The sequence below is a fragment of the Uloborus diversus genome, chromosome 2 (genome assembly GCF_026930045.1).
Source record: "Uloborus diversus isolate 005 chromosome 2, Udiv.v.3.1, whole genome shotgun sequence".
NCBI lineage: Eukaryota > Metazoa > Arthropoda > Arachnida > Araneae > Uloboridae > Uloborus > Uloborus diversus.
This window is the reverse complement of record NC_072732.1, coordinates 124,685,882-124,703,521: the sequence shown is the minus strand read 5'-3', so window position 1 is coordinate 124,703,521 and position 17,640 is coordinate 124,685,882. Positions and strand designations below refer to the sequence as shown.

At 32.3% G+C, this 17,640-nt stretch overlaps 1 protein-coding gene across 2 annotated transcripts; it reads left to right on the top strand.

Moving 5' to 3' along the window:
* Positions 1–684: 684 nt before the first annotated feature.
* On the top strand, positions 685–17,154 carry LOC129217313 (uncharacterized). 2 transcript variants are annotated; one of them, XM_054851592.1, is made up of 5 exons: positions 685–840; positions 9,058–9,172; positions 12,133–12,302; positions 14,736–14,868; positions 16,879–17,154. In XM_054851592.1, exons 1-5 carry the CDS (start codon positions 807–809, stop codon positions 17,042–17,044), a joined length of 618 nt encoding a protein of 205 aa, XP_054707567.1. In that variant the 5' UTR covers positions 685–806; the 3' UTR covers positions 17,045–17,154. The 2 variants fall into 2 exon arrangements, with proteins under 2 accessions (XP_054707567.1, XP_054707568.1); XM_054851593.1 differs by having other exon boundaries at positions 702–840; positions 9,067–9,172.
* Positions 17,155–17,640: the final 486 nt, after the last annotated feature.

The window sequence follows — 17,640 nt, the reverse complement described above, 5'->3', positions numbered from 1 at the left end:
TACATGTTGTTGTTGAAGATCTTCAAGAAGTAATTATTCTACTCACGGCATCCACCATGAAAACTGTTTTACCAGTTTCAAAAATTAAGAGTGTTATCTGTAAATATCTGTAAAATGATGTAAAATACATTAATATTGATTGAGTTCGAAATTTTTGCCTACAGGTTGATATTTTCGTGAAATGACTCTGCCACCTTTTGATTTTTTGTTACATCTGGTTACAAACAATATTAGAGTGCGAAATAAAAATTATTTTTTCAAGTATTATACATGACATTAACAAAGACAGCATTATGAAGAATTAGACAAACTATGGTGTCAAGCAAGGAGACATTAAAAAAGTACTATACTTGACATTAGCAAAGTATAATTTTTCATTAACAAAGACATAATTCTGAAATTAGGAAGCATTAGAGAAAGTTTTCAAGCGAAAAGTAATTATACTAATTAATTTCAAACTTTTTCGTTTTTGGACCTTTCGCTTTCTGCATATCTAAAAATTGTCATACTGCCCATAATGCTTAATTTTTAAACAAAACAAGCAATCATCTCCCTTCAGCGGCAAATCTAAAGAACTAACGGGGTAAAGAATTGACATATTTCCTGCCAAGATTTATCTGAGAAGCCAGCACACTTCCTCAAGTAATTAAAAGTGGTTTCCGTTTTCTCTGATTAGATACAGGGCGTAGACGCCATTTACTGCCCTTGCATGTGTCATTTCATAAGCAATCTTTAGTCAATAAATTTCGATGGTGCATATCTTATAAACAATTTTCAGCCAATTTAATGGTAAAACGCAGTCGAACATGAAACTTGTTGTTATCTTTGCTTCTTTATTGGGTGAGAAATATTTACTTTTATATTATTTATGTTTTAGTCAAAATGCTTGAAAATATCTCTATCAGGTAAAATTAACAGTTTGTTCATATATGGCTTATAAACTCATAATAGAGTTTTCCGCAGTAGTATATTCAGCGTGTATCAAAATTTCTTCTTGGATCTGGAACGTTTATTAAAACAAATAAATTACTAATCCAACAACGTTGACTTTAACACTAGAAAGACGGCGTTTTGCGTATACCTAGAAAGACTAGCAGCGGTCACTTTAACCGCTATACTTAAAAGATAGGAAATTTCCTCCTTTCGGGATTTTTAACCATAGAAAAGATTTGTTTCAACATGTCAGAGTTTATTACGATTAAATTGTTAAATTATAGTGTGCAAATAAGTCTCAGATAGCTTTTTTTTTTAATTTTATGTTCGATCAAGTGAAATACACATGCTTTACACAATTGTCATTGAGAAAGAGCAAATGTGTACAAAAAAAGAGGAAATTTTCTTAGCATGCAATACCTAACAAGTACAATAATCAACCATGCATGTGTTTGGTTTAAAAAATACCTAGATATCGCAAGATACCGTACATTACTATCTTTTACAGTATTTCGAAATACTTATGTTATCACGTGACCTGTATATTAGCCATTAACAGTTTTTTTTTTAGACAATCTGAACAAATGCTCGTAGATTTATTTCCGCATAGTTTAATTTTACACTATTTTAATATTTTTCTTGAGTTAGGTACGTATTTATATGCAGAAAAATTGGTCAGTAGAGGTGACTTGGAGGAAATTGGAGAAATAGGAGTTCTGTTTTTGAAATTGCCCCCTTTTTTTGGCGTCGGACCCATTTCCCTTTTTCTTTCACTGCTTTTTATGCTTTGAGCATCAGTTTTTATTAGCTAGGTTTCTTCTGATTCTAACTCAGATGAAAAATCCTTTTCTGCAAATCTAGGCTCCGAAAAATATTCGCAACAATCTCATGAAGGCAAACTAATCTCTGCGCTAGGAATATATTTCTCTTCGGACAAGTTAAACTGTTCATTCGAACCATAATGTGTTTTAGATAAATCTGCAACAGTTTCAGGAATTAATGTTCTTATAAGTTTTGCTTGTCAACTTCTTTTCGACATCATGAAGATAATTATGTGACTGAGCACTTCATTATCATCGAAGAAAATAAACGTAAATGATTCAAGCAAAGCACATGTTTTGGTGCGCAAAAGAATTCAAGCAAACATTTTTGGAATTTAACTGTTTATATTTACTTTTTTTGGAGCCAAAGTAATTTCATGTGTCCAGTCATATGCTTTTCAAATTTACCTTTCTCAATTTTGCCCCCCGTGCAGATAGCAGAAAACAAACCATGCAACCAACAGGTGTTTCGCATTTTCCTAACAATTGAAAGAATTAAACTTGACCAGCAGGTACTACTCAAGCTCAAAAGAACATTACTCACCCTGACAACTAACAATGGTCAGGGTTGGCCAGATTGGACCCAATTGGGTTGGACCCAATGGTTTTTTTTGAAAAAACCCATTTAAAAAACCCATTATTTAACCCATTTTTGGGTTTTTTAAAATTTTCTGAGAAGTGTTTTAGAACAATAATTAATTTAAATACTTTCCCATTTTAAACTTCTTTTTTATTTGTTCTTCACGACAGACAATGGACATAAAAAAGAAATTTTGAACTTTAATAGTATTTCTTAACTCTTAACGGCATTAAAAAAAATACTTCAAAGATTTTAAATAAATATATTTAACCTTTTTCTTTAACTAGTCAATAAATAACTCAAATTATCTGGACTAAGTCCTGTCACGTCTAATTTTCTCGATATTTGTAGATTGTACAGAGGAAACTGCGCTAGCTATAAGGCTTTCATGTGAATTATTTTCTGCAAACCAACATGTCACAAATCTCAAATAAACAAGGTATATTTTTTAGAAATTAACAGGTTTTACAAACGGTCAAACAGAAAACAGAATAGTATGTACAATACTTTCATTACAGGGTTGGCCGAATTGGACCCGATTGGGTTGGACCCAATGGGTTTTTTTGAAAAAAAAATTTTAAAAAAACCCATTATTTAGCCCACTTTTGGGTTTTTTAAAATTTTCTGAGAAGTTTTTTAAAAAATTTATTAATTTAAATACTTTTACAATTTAAACTTCTTTTTTATTTGTTCTTCACCACAGATAATTAACATAAAAAATGAATTTTGAACTTTAATAGTATTTCTTAACTCTTAACGGCATTAAAAAAATACTTCAAAGATTTTAAATAAATGTATTTAACTTTTTTCTTAAACTGGTCAATAAATAACTCAAATTATCTTGATCAAGTCCTGTCACGTCTGATTTTTTCAATATTTGTAGATTGTAAAGAGGAAACTGATCTAGTTAAAAGGCTTTCATGTGAATTATTTTCTGCTAACCAACACGTCACAAATCTCGAATAAACACAAGGTATATTTCTTAGAAATACAGTCGAGTCCCGATTTACGCGAGGGATGCGTTCCAAGAACCCTCGCCTAAGTCGAAATTTCGCGTTGTGGAAAAGGGTGTGTACTATAAAAACTTTTATAAACATATCCAGTTATTTTAGACACTTCTAAACACCGCCTCAAACTGCTAAAAAACATTTCTTAACCACACATTACTGTTTCTTACATAAAGAACTGAATTTTTATTTGTATTAAAAAAAAAGTTTTATTCAACGTAAAATACAGCTATGATGCACAAAATCAATGATCAATGGGAATGAAAGACTTTTTATGTTGCATAATCAAACCATTATTCTAATATATTTTTAAATACTTCTTGGTTTGTTTCATTCACAATATAAGAGCAACTTTCATTTTCATAAATTTTTGCATTTTACTAAGATATTAATTACTTGGTGAACTTTTACGGATTTCCTTTTCTTGACTTTTAATTGTAAGTATGGAAGATTCACTCATACCTTAGTAGTCGTGCTACCTTTGACGCACTTTTTAGTTGAGTTTAAGATTTTCGAGATGCTTTAGCATCGAGAAGCTTTAGCTTTTCTTTAATCGTCAGAAACTTTCTCTTTTTCTTTCTATATTCGAACTTTAGATGAAAAAGCGCTTTTGATGTCATTATATTTCATCAACTTTTGTATTTAGAATGAAAAAAATAATAGAAAATGTGGAGTAGTCATTTGTATAAGCGATGTTAAGACTAGTACGGTGTGGGAGCTTCCACTCTCAGTGATGCTAAAGGAATAAAGGTCTATTCACGAAAAAAAATTGTTTAGTAACCAATAACAAAGCCGATACTTACGCACCACAATTCCCTTCCGAAAAGTTTCATGTTGCGGGCGAGGAGTTCGCGTGAGGTCTAAATTTTTTTCCTGGCGAAAAAATCGCGTTATAGCCATTTCGCGAAAGTTGGATCGCGTTGTAGCGGGAGTCGACTGTAAACAGATTTTTCAAACGGTCGACAGAAAACAGAACAGGTACAGTATTTTCATTATCTTACAAAAAAGTTAAATACTTCTTACTCTGTACACAGAAATAGAAAAACAGGCAATATAAAATTCAAAGAAATGTCTTGATTAAGCTGGAATTCAATAAAAAGGGATTTTTAAACTACTTGAGGTTCTACAGTAGTTTTGCATAACAAAATGAAGTACAAAAAAGTAAAATGCAAAAAAAAAAAAAAAAAATGTGGTAATTAAAAACGAACAATAGATTTTGTCACTCGAGAAATAACTTAGCCTTAACTGTTGGTAATAATGAAAAAATCGGAAACTTTACCATTCTTGGGGTTTTTTTGTCTTTTATACTTTTATTCAGAAAACGCTGAATTTTAACTAGTTTTCCAGCTTTTTTTACCCGAAGACAATTTTTGCACTTTGTCCGTATACTTACGCTACAATATGCTACAAGTACCCCACATTTTCCTTAAAAAAGACAAAAAACCCACATTTCTTTTAAAAAACCCAACTTTAGATGGGTTTAATTTAAAAAACCCAAAAAACCCTGGGTCCATGTTCTTTTTTAAAAAAAACCCGGGTTTTTGCCAACCCTGTTTCATTATCTTACAAAAAGTTTAATATTTCTTACTCTATACACAGAAATAGAAAAACAGGCAACATAAATTCAATGTCTTGATTAAGCTGGAATTCAGTAAAAAGGGATTTAAACTACTTTGACGTTCTACAGTAGTTTTGCATAACAAAATGAAATACAATAAAGTAAAATGCAAGTAAAAAATGTAATAATTAAAAACGAACAATAGATTTTATCACTTGAGAAGTAACTTTGCTCTAACTGTTGATAATCATGGAAACTAAAAAATCTTAAACTTCACCATTCTTGGGTTTCGTTGTCTTTTTTACTTTTCTTCAGAAAACGCTGAATTTTTCAGTACTTTTACCCCAAGACAATTTTTCTGCTTTGTTCATATACTTACACTACAATATGCTGCAAACACCCCATTTTCCCTAAAAAAAAAGACAAAAAAAACCCACATTTCTTTTTAAAAACCCAGCTTTAGTTGGGTTTTTTTGGATTTTATTTAAAAAACCCAAAAAACCCTGGGTCCATGGGCTTTTTTTTAAAAAAACCCGGGATTTTGCCAACCCTGACAATGGTCCATAGTACACACAACTGATAAGAGAAGAAGAAAACGGATGCATAAAGAAAGGTTCGCTTAGCGGTCAAAATGACCGTTGTCAGTCTTTCTATGTATAAACATTTATAGCGACTGTAATAATAATCCTAAAGAAAAAAAATACTGTTGTAAGATCTTAAAAAATAGTTGGGAAAATTCAATGAAGGAAAAAGAGTTTGAAAATTAAACGCAGCAAATATGAGCATTTGAAAATCGTTTGCGGTCAAAATGACCGCTTCCGTCTTTCTAGTATTAAAAACCCTACAAGTTTTAGTTTTAAGATAAGTAAATACCTTTGTGCTGAAAAATAAAGTAAGAAATAGCAACGTCAAAAAGCACGAATTGCAGATTACCGCTTTGACATGCCACGATCATTTATTCGCTCCTTTTCCGATGGGTGGGGCACCCCGTATTACCTGAGAGACTATTTTTATGGGATTATACCAAAGATATTGTGTTTGTGCCTCATGGGCGGACCCCCAGTATTTTACGAGATTTACGCCACAATATCACAACCGCATCACTAAAAGTCCACAATCTAACGGTTGGGAAACAAGACCTGTAGTATAATTAACAAACATTGACCGTAATGTGTTTCAGCTATTGAAACAAGAATATTATACTTTAAGACTTGACACCTGTCGCATTACTAAAAGTCCACACTCGAACGGTAGGGAAAAAAGACCTGAAGTTTCTTTAGAAATGTTACGTTGATACTGTATTAGTAATTAGTAATACTTTTTTCCATAAACCTTACAAATCCTGGGGGAATCATGATGCACCGTTTATGCCTTAAAAATTAGTGATGCAAATTAGCTGGTAAAAATGTATGTATGATTGCACATTAGGGAGCAGTTCTTTTTGTTGAAATTTTTTTTTGTTCTCATAAGATGCAGTGTCTTAATTCATCCACAAGTATTGCAAGACGTTGTAGGCATGAGTTTTTCGGTTTCAATTAACTCCCTTTTCAATGCAGAAAACTGAGCTTTTTGATGTCAAGTCATACGATAAAAGAAACGAGGATGAACGGTAAATTTCTTAAATTGCAAAAAAAAAAAAAAATGCATGAAATTAACTAAGCAAGCAACACAAAATGATACTTAGAGCCAAAATTTATTGCATGATTCCCCTCAAGAAAAACTGGTAAGCAACAAATTTCTCAAAAACTCTCTTTATAATAAATTTGCTGTTCAAATGAAAGCTCTAACTACTAAATTATCAGTAAATTTCATGCTAGAAAAAAAAATGGTATCCAATTATTTGTTACAGTTAGAGAAAAGCAGAAGAAACTTAATTCAAGAAAAAGCAATAGAAAATTTTTGGGAAAGCTTCAATAGAAATATACTGAATATTATAAAATAAAAATAGGAAATATTTCTCTAAAGACATATAAAAATAATTAGAGTGACAGAGAAATAACTTTTAAATCAATAAAACTATAAGAGTTCAAAGAGAAAAGAAAATAAGTAACAAGTTGTAAAAAATGGAAGTTAAACTGCAGAGAAATACGGAATGGCTTTAAGATCGTTAACTATATTACGACGAATCTATGGAATGTGGAAAGATTTTCAGAAGTCAATATTTTTTCTCCGAGAAAATGATAAGTGTTGCAAATATAAATGAAAAATGATCAAATAAGCTTTGTGCTACAATATGATTAAAATGAAAACCAATGTAAATACATAAATCACATATTCTCAAGAAGATACATCAAATAGCTATTTCAAGGCTACAATGGAGCCTCTTCATCAGTGCAGAAAGCTCACTACATCACCAGAAAGTCGCGAGAGCTCACGATTTTTCTCTCGCGGCTTTCTAGTGGTGTGGTGAGCTTTCTGCACTGATGAAGAGTCTCCATTGTAACCTTGGAATATCTATTTGCTGTACTCATCTTCTTGAGAATTTGGGCTGAATTTACGTTGGTTTTTCACTTTAATCATATTGCAAATATAGTTTAAGACAGTTTAAATATTCTTTAAGTGGATTGTCGCTTTTATAAAAGGACTTGTATTTAGCTACTTTTTGCAGTACAAAAGAAAATAACTTCCCTGATCAAATTCATGATCATAAACTACAACTCAAATTCAAAATAATAGAATATCAGAACTGTTTGAACGAAACTTGTCCCTGGGACGGGAAAAATGAACGCATGCAAATTAAAGAGACTAGAACTCGTTATTCATGAATGAGTAAAGTAATTTGAACAACTTTTCAGATATTATATTAACAATTTATGGATCATTAACACATTGGAAAAATTGATAGATTTTTTATATGGGTCAAAAAATTAGAATAATCTATTCATTCAATGTGAATTTTAAAAAGTAACGAAACTATTTGCTTACCAGTTACCCCATAGTTTGTCATCAAGTAAAGAGCTTGGCGCCCGGAAAATTTTATGCTGTTTTAAAAGCCTTTTATTGCTCAAAATGGGTCGTCAATGTGATAAATAGGAAAAAACGAAGTGACATATTGCATCATTTTTTATAGTTAGAAAAAAAAACTATCCAACTCAATTCAAATAAACGTTTTGCAATCTATAGTATGTAAGATTTTAAAGGAATACAGAAGGACTGACCAACTACAAAGTAACCGAAGTAAACGTGTTTGTCGTTTAAAAAGAAGAGCTTGTGAGAAATCTTGTGTAAGACTTTCTTTCCACTTTGACATCCTTCTCAGTTTGTGGGTGCATGAGGGCTACTGAAATTGGGAAGTTATATATATCTTAAAATAAAACAATGTGTGACTTCCGCTGTTTATCAATAATTCTGCATGATACTTCATCTGAGGCACAGGAGTTACACATTTAGTGACTCATTTTATCTTTTAGCAAGATTCTACTCCGTGTCGCATCTTTAAATCGACTCATATATTTTAAACAGAAAGAGGAATTTCGGTATCAAACTGGTCAACAACTCTACCAATCTCAATACGATCAAGAATTTGTGGTACCATCAAATCTAAAGAAAGCGGTTCAAGGCCTGGTGCCCGCCAACAAAATTGAGCTCGTTGCCGCATTGAAGAGGGTACAGAAACAGTGACAGAAACGATTAATGTAAACAGGTGGTAGAATCCGTGTGAGAAAGGATTAAAGCATTAAATACAGCAACAGATGACGCATTCTAGTATTGATATTATTCCTTTTGAAAGTGTTTTTCCCCCTTTAATATAAATATTCTAATTTTTTGACTCAATGTAAATCTTCATCACTATAATCTATCTAAGATTATTTTTGAGTATATTTGAAATGAAATGCACACTTTAAAATCTAAGAAAGGTGGTACGTTCATTTAAATACCTAATTTGCACTTATATTTGGTCAGAATAAACTTTTTTCCAAGAAGTGGGAAGTATTTAATTATTTTGAATTTGGGTTGCATTATGAATCCAAGTTTTAAATGGCTTTTTGCTTCAAAGCTTCAATATCTTCTAGAACTTTAATGAATTTACTTTATAAAATTAGGCAAAAACCACATTAAATATTCAGTTGTAATTTATCAGGTGAAATGAATTACTTTTCTGAATTTAATTACGCTGACTAACTTTTATTTATTATATGTATTAATACTGTTCGTTAGCGGTTCTAGCTAGTTCTACGAGCAGTTGTGATCTTAATGAAATTCGAAAATGTTGGAGTGACTTCTGGCCGTTGATGTTTGATTTTCAAGAGCAAGATCAAGATGAAATTTGCAAGTTAGTGCATTTAATCTATTGCTTCAATGTTATAAACACAATATATACCTAACGAAATTTGTATAATAATGTCTAATCAGAGATCATTCGTGATTTTTTACTGTAAAATGTTTATTTGAAAATATCCTTTTTCCCAAAGTATGCAATTGGAGTAAACCATCTACGGTCATACTTTAATATCACGAGCTTTCCAACCATACCAAGCTCGAAGCACTAAAATGCATTTTTGTGTAGAAAAAGCGGTTTAAAAAGTGAATTAAAACTTAATGTTTCACGCTTCCAACAATGAATTTCAAAAACGGAAAAGAGTCAAAATTAACATTTTTGAGTTCCACTAACTAAAAAACGCTTATAACTTTTTTCTAATGAATTTAGGTTATTGGACCTTGGGCGCCCTGACAATTTCTTCCTTAGGAGTATTTTTTACTCCTAAGGAATCCAATTTTTATCTAATTTTCCAATCATATCAAATTCGAAAAAATCTGACCATCCGTTCGCGTAGAAAGAGCCATTTAGGACGAAAATGCGTTTTTGATTAATATCTCCGTTAATTAGCGTTCGATTTCAAAAAATTCTGTTGATGACACTAAAACTCGGCAATAGTTACGGAATAAGAAAATAATGAAGGAAATCAGTTCACAAATAGAGGAGGAATCGGTACCGAATAAAAACGGCTTACCTATTAATATATAAAGATAAGTTTCGGTTTCAAAATTATTTTGGAAAACGCAATTTATGTTTTACTTTTTTTTTCTCTACTTTATCATCTATGTTCATATTAAAACAAAATTAAATGTGCGCAAAGCCCAAAAGGATGAAGGTAACCAATCAACGCTGCACAAGTTTCCTTTTTCAGGAAGCGTATTAATATTTTGTGCTTTTAAGAGAACCGTGCTAAGTTATATAATAAGGGTATCTACAGTCGAGCTTAAACTAAGGAATTACTTTCTAAAGGTTCACGACTCCATATATTTGATACAGGTGCCACTTTTTAGAATGTTTTAAAAAAATATTTTCCATTCATGAATGACAATAGAACATTGTATTTAGGTAAAACATACAGCAATATATATTATAAACTACATGTTGTCCATAATCTAACGACTTTACTTTAAAGTTTTTTCAGCGATGAAACTATTTTTCAGAAATAAACGATATTATGCGAACGACAAGACAAATCTATGGGAATTTGATTGAGCGAATAAAAAATGGTTCGAAATTTCGACAACAAAGAACTCATTTTTATGAGTTCTCACATTTATTATACATTTACGCTGGTTTTAAAACAAATCTTTCATCAAACAAGTTTAACATGACTGCTATAATTTTCGCAAACCTTCTGAAATCGTGACTATAGAAGGTCCTACAGTTGACCGTACTCTTTGAAGTGCAACGAGCATATGTTGTTTTTAAGATAAGATAAAATTCAAGAATTAACATGATTTACGAGATGTTTCAAATGCCTTCAAAGTTTAAAGTCACATGGATCCAGCTTTGATGATCGGTAACTACGTATTTCATATTTCTCGCGGCGAAATTTTGAACTTTTCTAAAAATAGCAAATTTTCATCCCTTCATTATGGTGTTCACAAAATGTCGTCAGTAATAGTTTCGCCGTTAGACAATTTCAAAGTAGGATCTTATAATTATGGACACCCCGTTCTTTGATTTTCCCATAGTAAGACTCATTTTTATTACACAAAAGAGGAAAAAAAAAACAGCTAAATTCAAAATTAAGATTTTAGTTTTATTTTTATACATAATAGTCGGCGTTGCAAATTTGTTAAAAACTTTCTTCCGTTTATTATTGTTTTTAGTTGTAGTTTACCGATTGATAACCTTTTTTGTTCCAGCTGATTTTTAGTCATTTCGCAAATCTGCTATTTTCTGCATAGAAATAAAATTTTAAATGCAGAATTCTAGGGTTTAGGCATAAAGTAATTTATATGCCATTATATAAAATGAAATAAAATTTGAACAATATGTTATTGAGAATTAAATATCTTAGTTCTTGAATAGTAAAATAAGACAAAACAGCGTTTCATTATACAAACTTTGCGGATTACTGCAGACATGTTTTTCGGGGCTTCAAAGAAACCCTTTTTCAATGCAATGAAGCGTGAACTTTAGGAGGAAAAATCATTAGAGAAAAGCAAAGGTTTATTTCTCTTACAACTTTTCCTACTAAAATTTACACTTCATTTCATTGAAAAAAAGGTTCTCTGAAACCCAGAAACACGTACCTGCAGTAATCTGCACATTTAGAATAATAAAGGGTGTTTTTTTAGAGGTATAGAACTTTAAGTTGGCAACACTGTTTGATATGTGTGCCATTTTGATAGCTGTCACTTGTTTTGTGTTCAGTTCGGTTTGCCATTTCATCATGAGTAGACAACAAGGCGGTGCAACATGCCACACAGCACGTGTCACAATTGATTTATTGAAAGAAACGTTCGGTGAACGAATAATTTCGCGTAATGGACCCGTGAATTGGCCTGCAAGATGATGCGATTTAACACCGCTGGACTACTTTTTGTGGGGCTATATGAAGTTTCTGGTTTACACCGTTAAGCCTCAGACGATTGACGCCTTGGAAGAGAACATTCGCCACCGTATTACTGACATACGGCCTCTATTGCTGCAAAAAGTGAGAAAATTGGACTATCCGAATAGATTTTCTCCGAGCCAGCCGAGGTGGCCCTACGCCAAAAATCACATTTAAATAAAAATGGCCAAGAATCATCTTTCGAATAAAGCAACATTCATGGCCATTAACACCCTTTAACTGTTTTGTTTGAACCTATAGTTCTCCACCTCTAAAAAAACACCCTTTATAACGTTATTATATATTACTATACCAATATGCTATTGAGTATTGTCTTTTACCAAACTATGGTAAATGATCAAACTAATTGAAATAATTATGAAAGTTACAAAGTACATTTGTTTCCCCTCAAAAGAAATCTTGAAGATGGGGTAAAGTGCTTGAGATCAAGCACTGTTGCCTGCGTTGAAGATAATAGTGTGGAAGCAGAGGTTCTCAATGAATTAGATGAGTTGGTGAATTATGCTTGTACAGAAGACAGTGAAGTAGAGGACAGTGAAGCTCTAAGCGACACTGAAGATGAAGGTAAGTGAACTGATAATTTCATAAACTTCGCAATAAAAGAACATTCGCTGAAAAGGTATGAATAAAGTAGAAGTAAAAGGTAACACATACGGCAGTAGTTTCCAATCTGAGGGGATAGGCTTCGCTAAGGAGGCATAGAGCAATTTTAAACTCATCCTGTTACCAACCTATCATTTTTGGTACCTACATAAAATTATTATGACAAAAAATAAATAAATAAACAAATACATGTGTCAGAAAAAGGAACTTTAGCCAAACGTCATCGCAATGGCATTCGGGTTTGAATGCGCAACTAAACAACAAGCTTTTATTTATTTATTTATTAAATTATTTCTTTAATTACATTACCGATTTAGAATGTTTCCGCTCAAAAGCAGTCATGCATGGGGGTGTCTTGCTTTGTCTAAAGCCCTGAATCGTAGAATAAGTAGCGACATGTGTGCCATATTGGAGCTAAACGATACTTTCTTCCTATGTATACTATGGTGCAGTAGCGTGTTTTACTTCTTGATTAAGCTTTCTTATTAACTCTCTAATCCACAATCACGAAGCAAAACAAGTTATTTCATCACAGCAGACATTGGAAAAAAGCGGCATTTAGCCCCAAGATGGCGGACGTGTCGCTACTTAAGCTACGATCTAGAGCTTTAGCTTTATCAAGTGAAAATTCTTTAGTACAAGTTAAGAATAAAAACTATAGCTTGACCACGGAGAGAAAGGCGGATCAATTTAAAGTGGAAACAGTTCACTTCATTTTGTTATAGATAGGATCAGCGAGATTTCGCTAGCAGAGAACTTTCAAGCTGTAAAGATTTTACTGATAACGCGATCTTTCTGATCTTACCTATTGCAAATTCAAGTGGTCCGTTTCCGCTTCCAGTCCATCCGCCTTCTCTCCATGTTCAAGATTTACCAGTTTTGAACCTATCTGCTGTCTCTCCCTGCTCCTTTGTAATTCAAACTTTATAAAGCATCATCACAAGGGTAGAAATTTGTTCCTATTCTTAAGGGAGAAAAATTCTCATGAAACCGAACACAAATTAACTTTTTTTAGCTCACTTTATAGAGGAAGAAAAGTAAATAAAAGAGAAAAAAAAACCTCAAAATTAAATAATAATAATAAATAAAAAATAATAACTCAAAAATAAATAAAGCAAGTATTTTAATAAATATTAGAAAAATATTTTTTTTTAAAGTTGTTATAAGATGGGAATATAAGTCTGCTGTTCTACCCTCCTCCCACAAATAGTTTTTGATGGAACACTTTGAATAAAACCAAATACTTTTTTATTTGCATTTTCCACGTATTCGCTGTACGTTTGTCTTACAGTGTACATTATAAAATCTAAAGTTTAGCTTTCAACTTTTTCATTTAATTAACATTTTCAAAAATGTTTTTTGTTTCTTAATTTATGTGTTTCAATATTAAGAATTTTCAAATTATGTCCTCTTTCTATTTTATGGTATGCATTTTATGTAGCAACAGCTCTTACAGATCTCATATGCTAATACTTTTCTCCACATCATTCCTTTTACTATAGTGCCTTGAGATTATGTTATTGTTTTTAGAAAAATTCCTGGATGAAGTGACCATTAACAATGATTAAGTAGATTAAAGTGCCAGTTGGTCACTGGCTACCAATCACCGGCTACCAAACAAAAAATTCAATTTATAAATTTGAATCTTTAGGTTTGCTTGTAAACGCTTAGCTGCCAGTGACAAATCCACCGATTTGACATCCTACCAGGTGCAGCTTCGTAACAAACAACTAATTTATACCACGTACAACTCTACAAAGACAGCATCTGTGCAGTTTAAGGAGAATTTTTTCTATTTTTACAAAAACTTAAGGGGGAAAAGAATAAAATTTTTAGGATATTTACAACAAGGTTGAAAATTTTCGAAATTTTAAGAAATTTGGAGATTTTTTAGGTAAATTAAGGACAACTCCTACCCCTGAATGAATATTATTATTGCTTATTAAAAATATTTTCCTTTACCAATATTTCTTCAACAAGAAACGATTTTTTGTGAATTGGTCTGGTTTGAACCCTATATATAGCTTAAAAACTGCACCTGATGGACAAAACTTTTTTTTTTTTTTGACTTAGGGGCCAAAAGATAGTCAAAAACTACTCACAGATCTAAATCAGCCAAATTACTCTTTCCTAGGGTACTTTTATTTTAATTGTAGCCAAATACTATGGAAATGAAAACGACGTTGAATTTTAGTTATTTTAAATCTAAACATATGAAATGGAAACGCATTTTAGCAGAGAATTCCTAAATGGGGGAAGTGAGAAAAAGTACTGAATTCTCTTGATTCAGAGCTTGAGGAAAATATTTAAAACATTTATTAAAACCACAACATTACTAAAAACCGCCTGAATTTTTATTTGTGTTAGTAACTAATTTATTTATTTATTTATTAGATGAAGAAGATGATGAGTGCCTTACTGAAAATTCAGATTATATCTTTGGCTGTCTAGCAGAGGGTAAACGAAAGGTTCTTACCTTGTTGATGCAAAATGGTAGAAATGCCAACGGGAAGGATTTGAAATGCACGTAAGTTATCTTTTTAAAACTACATTATTAGTATCATTATCACTATTAGTATTATTCATGTTGTTTTAATTATGTAGGAAGTTCAGGTTTATTCCTCCTCTTCAAGTGACTACGCTACCTAATCCCGATTTATTCATAAATAGTGAATCTCAGCATCTAAGCATTCCAAGTTAGAAGAAATGGCGCACCTGTGAAAAATCTAAATTCTTTAAATGACTGCATAACAAACTAAAATGCATCTTCAAAATTTGGATGTGTTGAAATAAAATTTGTCGAATTTTATTAAGTTATAACATGTTCTTAGATGGTTTGTGGTTGAAAAGCGAAAATAGAAAAAAAGTTTACCTTTGCTATAATAGCCAGGGAGCCTATCAAAGAGGGGTCATGGCGCAGACTGCGCCATTTAAATTTTTGGGGGCTGTTTTAAGGGGTAATTTTTTTTGGGGGGGAGGGCTCTCGCTCCTTATGGTTTTGGGGGAACAGGGGTTCGCTCTTGTTCTTTGAGGGATGAGAATCCCTGTAATAGTTTTGTAGATGAGGCGTATGTTCTTGCGTCGAAGTTTAGAAGAAAATTAATTTTTCAAAGTCCTTGGAAGTTCGTGACAGAATTTTAAAATTTTCGTATAGAAAAAGCTGAATTTCTGATGAACTGCATCACACAATCAAGGTCGTTTGATTTTTTTTTCTGGGACTTATTAAGTGATATTAAGAAGGATTACATGACTGGTATCTACCAATTATGAAAAAAAAAAGTTTATTTTGCGATTTCAGATAATCTTAAGCTTTGGGCAGAGGACATCAGCAATCAATTTTTCTGAAAATAAGAAAGGAAAATGAATCACTTCATCAAGGCAATAGTTGTTGCCAGATCTTATAGCTAAACAACACGTTTTCTAGGCGTTGTAAAAGACAAAAATACTCTTGAAGCCATAAGTTAGTAACTCGAGTAGATTAGGCATTGTACTCGAAATTGAAGGATTCTCGACTCTTTGCCCCTCGCCGAACAACCAGAGAATGTGTTTGTTAAACATCCCGGTTTGAAAGTCCTGAGATCGGTCACTAGCAACTACCATGGTTACAGAATTGCTGCAACCCCCCCCCCCCCCCATCAGAACTATGCCTAAACTGCAGAGTTTTAGCAACAATATATCAAGTCTAAAGTTCGAGTCCTCCGCATTTAGGATCTGCACTTGTTTAGTGGTCGCTCTCTTCTGTTTGAATTCATAATCGCTACAATTAATGATAGAAACAACATTCATACTGAACTCGTGGAAAAGATACCCCAAAAGTACACAAACAGGCTGCTAGATGGTTTGGCACTATGCCCCCCCCCTTCGGCAGTTTTATTTGAAATAAAAAAACTAACCAATAGTATTCTCATTCACAGTCTGCTTGACGCCAATTTGTTTATATCGAAGCCATACACGACGCCGAAGTGCGCATTTGCTTGTTTACATCTAGTCCATCTTTCCCGTTGAAGCAGTATAAGTAAAAATGCATGCATTCTTTTGAAATGTATTTGTAATCTGTGGATGATTGCAAAATCTCCAGGTTGTGGATGATTGCAATATCATAAGTCAAAAATGTTGGAAAAACCATTTTTTTCTTGACGTATTACTATACTGCCGTGCAAAGCGCAAAAGTCGTATCTGCAGCAGAGTTCAAAAAAAGAAATAGCTGTTCAAAGTTTTGTGCCTCCATGTTTTTGATTCAGATGCAAATTTTTCAGAATTTGTTTTTTTAATATTTCCTATTGACTAATGACCACAATACACTGTATTTATAATGACCATACTAAAATTGTATTTAGGTGAAATATGACAAAGATCCACCTAGTGACCTAACTCAGTTTTGATAAAAAGTGCAGACACGACTTTTGTGCTTAGCACGGCAGTATAAATCTAATTATCTTTAAGATTTGAGTCGTTTGAGAAACACTCTGACATAATTAATTAATGTATATTTTTAAAAGGTAAGTATCAGCTTTAAAACTGAATCATTAATTTTCAGAATGTACAGTATTCTGGCTGACTGCTTTGTTGAGAGAGTGCAAGAGAAATGTGGAGAGGAAGCCGGGAAAGCTGCGAGGGAAGAAATGGACGACGTACCGGAAGACATCAAAGATGCTTGTGAAAATGCTGATATTGACCTGTATACAGTTCTACATATCCGATAACAAAATGTAATGAAGGACTAACTACACTTCAATAAATCACATTTTTAATCAAATTTTAAAATCACCTGAAAAATTAGATTGGTGAAATTAAATAAATCGTTTAACACTTCCATTTTATGTTTTAAATGTGTGTGAAGTTACTCAGAAATTTTTATATCGCATTCTTCTGCTTCAAAATTATTGTTTTTATTCATTTACTAGCTGATACGTAAGGATATGCATTATTTTTAAATGAAATTAATCATGGCTGATAATGGATAAAAATACGCTTAAACCTTTTTAAAACTAGAAAATCGACCGTCAAGGTATGACGGGTGAAAATCGCTTCTACATTTGAACGAAACAATTGCCTGCTTGGTGATATTTTGATAGTTGACATTTTAGCCCTAACTCCAGTGGATGAACCCTAAACTCCACTAGATAGCGTTTATCGATGACCTTTTTTTCGCTTCTTCATTCTCCTAAAATGAATCTTACCAGTAAAATAACTAAGTTACCGGATTCAGTTCAGCCTCGTCGAAATAAAGCATTTCCCTGCATGTTAAGCATTGCAAAAAAAAAAATGAAATTATCATACCGTGGTGCGATTTTCATTG

Bases quoted from the DNA above. Each gene is read 5' to 3' on its own strand.
- LOC129217313 (XM_054851592.1), top strand. From the start codon at position 807: ATGAAACTTGTTGTTATCTTTGCTTCTTTATTGG. The intron at 841-9,057 runs GTGAGAAATATT...ACTGTTCGTTAG, and splicing joins TATCTTTGCTTCTTTATTGG to CGGTTCTAGCTAGTTCTACG. The intron at 9,173-12,132 runs GTTAGTGCATTT...TCCCCTCAAAAG, and splicing joins GATCAAGATGAAATTTGCAA to AAATCTTGAAGATGGGGTAA.